Raw genomic sequence first — 5,042 nt, forward strand, 5'->3', positions numbered from 1 at the left:
TGTCTGAGATTTCCTTGCGGTCCTTGTGCACACACTTACACATCCGTAAGGGGTCCAGACATCTCCAAGCACGGCAGCGTGGGTATTGTCGTTCCCCATAGCGCTTAGCAGCGCAGCATCGAGTAAAGCTTTTGATAGGGAACGGAGGGGTTACTTGAGTGTAACCTTGTTCCCTGAAAAAGCGGAACGAGATGCTGCGCTGTCTTGCCGTACAGTAGATGTCCCAGGACTGGTCTTCAAACAAAAGATCTGATGACACAGCTGGTGCTCATCTATTTTATAGCCTCGCATCGGGTGCGCTGTGATGTCGTCATCAACCGAGGCTATATACCTCCAGGTCAATTTCATTGACGTGTTTGCACACTATATTCAGCTGGTCAACAATAAAGTCGTTTCCCCATAGCGCTTAGCAGCGCAGCATCTCGTTCCGCTTTTTCAGGGAACAAGGTTACACTCAAGTAACCCCTCCGTTTTCCACTGAATTACAAGAACAGACAAATGCAGAAAAAAAATCCTCTCTTATATTCTCATTTGAAGTTGAAGAGTTTGTGTATGTTTGCTCTTAACAGCTTCATTATTGAATAGGGGGTTTGAAGAAAATAAAGCAGAAATGAGTTTGATATTAAACCTAAAGTATGATCGTATTAGTCAAATAATCAAATAATTTTAAGCTACTGTACTCCCTGTGGAATTAATATGCATAAGCAGTTTGGATAGATTATTGTTAACATTTTTGTCTTTATAAATACTGATAAAAAATATTTTTGTGTGTTCTCCGATCAGTGTTGTGTGTTATTGTGTAGTATGATCATCTGCAGTAGCTGTCAGGTGTATGAGTGCAGTCACTGTGCAGTCTGACTGACAGAGGTTTTTGTATCACTCTTTATCACTGTGTGTACACATAAGTGCTACTTGGATAGTGGAAACTCAGACAGTAATAATCTCCTGAATCTTCAGTCTGAACTTCTCTGATGGTCAAAGTGAAATCTGTGTTTGATCCGCTGCCACTGAATCTTGATGGAGTTCCTGACTGGAGGCTTGTTGCATAATATATGAGGAGTTTAGGAGCTTCTCCGGGTTTCTGTAAGTACCAGTATAAACAATTACTATTATGCACTGCACTGTAGTGATGAGCGAGTCACTCGAAACTCGGATCATTTAACCCGATCCCTAAAATGACTCGAGAACCATGAGTCCTAGTGACCATTAACCCGAGTCAGTTGAGTCCTCTCAGATTTTGCATTAAGAATGAGAAATTGTATAAAACACAAAGCTCTTCAAATGTTTACAACAGAATTACAACAAATAACTCTACAGGTTCTATAACTTGCAACAACAAGTTAATTTATATCTCCAAATGTCAACTGGGGGTACCGAGTGAGCAAAAAGCTGCTATTCCGGATCGTAATTTCCTGCAGCTCCGAGTCCGAGTACAAAGGGATGCGTGCGCGCGACAATGAGTTGGTCGGCGGCTCGGGGATTCACACAGAGAGTGACTCAACTCATAGAGCTTGAATCCTGGACTAGGAAAAATGAGCCTTGCTCGTGTTATTAACCCACTGACTCATGTAGGCTAATCTGTTGCAATATTTGACTGGCACAATGTTTTGGGTAGAAGCTGCAAATGTTTAAACATTTTAAATCCGAGGACTGCTGCAGCAGTGCTGCTGGAAAGATCCGCCACCGACGGACATACACAGCTCCTCTTGTTGACTGAGTCACTCAGAGTGACGCGAGTGGTTCACTCACAGGACCCGTGCAGGAGCGGGCGTCTCTGTCTGGGACTCAATCACAAGATCATGTTCTTGCGTGGATGAGTGACTGTGTGGCTGCATTAACCGAAACCTATCGTGGATCTTTTAAGTCAATCTGAAACAGGACATGTTCCTCTCACATCCAAGTCAACAAAGCCTGACATCTTCTAAACGTGGTGTTGATATATTTGTCATTATGAAATGAAACTAAACACACCGAACTTTTACAATTATGTTATTGATAATGTTACCACGGACATGCATGTTTTTTACGAGTTCCCCAGCCGTTTTTTGCGAGCAGAGGAGTCGTAGACTCGTAGCTGCATGCGTGATCTGAGTTGCTTGGTTGGCATTAGTATGATTTAGGGATTGGAATTGGAAGTGACTCGAGTGACTCGCACAACCCGGATCATATTAGTGAGTGACTCAGAATAACCCGAATCCTTAAAAAGATCCGGGTTGACCATCACTACTGCACTGCTGACTTTACAGTTTATTTTAACTTGTTGTCCTGGTTGAACTGCTGTTATTGATGGACTCTGAGTAACCGTGTACTGTCCTCTACACACTGAAATAAACAACAAGAATGAAATATAAGACAACACTGAAACAAATCAAATTTTCACTCTTCAATGAATTAATGATGATGATAAAAATGTTACAACACAAACCTTGAGTAAAGACTGTGAGTGTCCAGATGAAGATGATGATGAAAGTCATTGTTGTTCTTTTGGTTTGTGTGATGATGAAGATTCTGTTCTGTTCTGATCTCAGTCATGAAGTGTTAAACTCACAGCACTATAAACACTCACACATCACTGAAGCATGACAACACAATGCAAAGAAGACGACAGGAAACTTCTGCTCGTACAGACTAATACACTATCATTATTCAATGGATTTCCATGCCAAAATATTCTGAATAATACAATTGTATAATAATAAATAACAAATAAAGTTTTGAATAAAAGTAAAAACAAATGTCCAAAATGTTCAGAATTAATTTGTCTAAAGCTTCAGGTTTGTGTGTGCAGGTTAAAGAGTTACAAAGTGTCCACACAACACAATGAGAATAAGTGATAAAGAGTGAAAACTGGAGAAATTTTGTAATCGTTTTGTGGTTAACATTCTTAACCTTTAATCATTCAGAGATTTTCACAATAGTTGTTTGTGTTGTGTGATGTTAGTGTTGTTTATTCTGTTGCAGTTTGTGTTCAGTCAAGTGTGTAGAGGTTTTTGTACAGTCGCTCTATTAGTTTGTATCACTGTGGTACACATTTGGCAGCGGCACCAGACTGGATGTTGGCAGTAAGTAAATAATTCAATAATAATTTTAATAAAATATATAATTTTATAAATATATACATCAGGTATGAAACACTAGATTGAAATGGATTTATGGAATAAAATTAGGAGTTAAAATAATTGAATGCACGGCAGGCTGTTGATAATTAATAATATATTGTGTAGATCAACTTAGTTTGTTATATATGGAGCGAACGTTGTAAAATTGAGTTACAAAAACATTATTATTTATTATTACACGGCTCTCTGGAATGCTTGATTCTGATTGGTCAGTTGAGACATTTGCAGGTTCGTTCTTTTCAAATAATAACCGCTCCAAAATAATAACGCATAGCCGGACTACTTGCACGAGTAAAATCGCTCCGCGCCAATAAAGACCAATAAAGATTACTGTCTGTTTGGCGCCATCTTGTGACAAACACTAGACAACCACGACAAGACACAGAGAGCTTACTGAGACTGAACTTGACAAAATAGAGCATGACAGCTACGAAGCCAACACACAAAAAAATACAGAATGGGCATTAAAACTTCTCAAAGACTGGTTAAAGAGAAAAAATAGAGACAGACAAGTATGAAGCAGAGGCTCTTAATAAGGTATTACGATCATTTTATGCATCTGTGCAAAGTTTCGTGGAAGGATAAAAATGTTAATTTAAAACAAATATGCCAATAAAATGTTTCAAATTCATATTCATGTCCAGTTTTTTTCTTATGTGGCAAGTAGCCGTGTAATAAGCGGGATAATGTAGGGGCAGCCGGTAGTTATTGGGAAATAAGCCCCTTCAGTGTGATACAAGACCCTCCGCTTCGCGTCGGGTCCTGATCACACTGTCGGGGCTTATTTCCCAATAACTACCGGCTGCCTCTACATTATCCCTTACTTAAAATTATTTAGAAGACCAAAATATTTATAATCAAGATATTTTATGTTTAACACAGAAAGAATGAAGTTTTTTTCTTTCTTGTGTGAGTTATTGACTATTGATGTGATTGTCAGGCAACAGTCGTCCTAAAGTGAGCGTCCTGCCGCCGTCCAGTGAAGAGATTTCCACAAAGCAAACAGCAACACTGATGTGTGTGGCCAACAAGGGCTTCCCCTCAGACTGGAGTCTGAACTGGAAGGTGGACGGGATCAGCAGCAGGTCTCAGTACAGCAGTGTTGCTCTCCTGGAGAAGGACGGTCTGTACAGCTGGAGCAGCAGTCTGACTCTCTCTGAGCAGGAGTGGAGCTCAGTGATCTCAGTCAGCTGTGAGCTCACACAGAAAGACCAGCGTGATAAAGTCACTGGAGAATTGAGGAGAGATCAGTGTTCACAGTAGATCCACTCACTCTCACATCAAGACTAACAGACTAACTGTGTTTCTCTTCATTTCTCTCTCACATCAAACAACACAAGTCTATGTCTGCTTTATTCATTCACTCATGATTGTGTGACAATTCAGCAAATAAAATCATATTCTATCTTTATGTCTTAGACTCATTTTGTCTGTTTTGAATATGAAAGCTAACATGTTATAAATAAACCTGACTCAATGAAGCATGAAAACACCTGCAGATGAAGTAATTTTACATAACTGTCAGTCAAATGAAGAACCTCAGACATGCAGTGATCTTGATCAATGATTATAAAGAGATATTGAAGTATAAACATGTGTGACAGGGTTTGATTGATGTGTCAGTGTGTTTAGTTTGATAGTTATTCTCATGTGACTCCTTTAGTATCTGTGATTCACTGTATAAAATTATTTGCTGTCATAATTTTTTGTTTAATCAACTCGGATTTACAAGTTTTTTTCCTACTAATAGACCCCTTTAAGGTTTTTAAACATTGAATGACTATCGGATGCGCGTGCAGCATGGGGTCAAACTGTTCATACCATTTTCTAGTTTAATCTAACAGGGCTGAAAAATGATGACTTACCTGAAATGAAATGAGCACTACAAACACAAGCCTCTTTGATCTTTGCATTGTCCCAGTC

The 5,042-nt window shown here is 39.2% G+C and overlaps 2 gene segments (V, D, J or C); one reads left to right on the forward strand and one right to left on the reverse strand.

Annotated features, from left to right (window-relative positions):
- Window positions 1-886: 886 nt before the first annotated feature.
- Window positions 887-2,899, reverse strand: LOC135781674 (Ig kappa chain V region S211-like). The segment is given in 5 exon segments: window positions 887-1,121; window positions 1,750-1,829; window positions 2,219-2,322; window positions 2,426-2,518; window positions 2,890-2,899. Coding segments are annotated over 5 exon segments (522 nt in total).
- Window positions 2,900-3,044: 145 nt separating this feature from the next.
- LOC135781725 (Ig kappa-b4 chain C region-like) lies at window positions 3,045-4,501 on the forward strand. The segment is given in 2 exon segments: window positions 3,045-3,062; window positions 4,060-4,501. A coding segment is annotated over 1 exon segment (249 nt).
- The last annotated feature ends 541 nt before the right edge of the window (window positions 4,502-5,042 follow it).

This window comes from Paramisgurnus dabryanus, chromosome 23 (genome assembly GCF_030506205.2).
Source record: "Paramisgurnus dabryanus chromosome 23, PD_genome_1.1, whole genome shotgun sequence".
Taxonomy (NCBI): Eukaryota; Metazoa; Chordata; class Actinopteri; order Cypriniformes; family Cobitidae; genus Paramisgurnus; species Paramisgurnus dabryanus.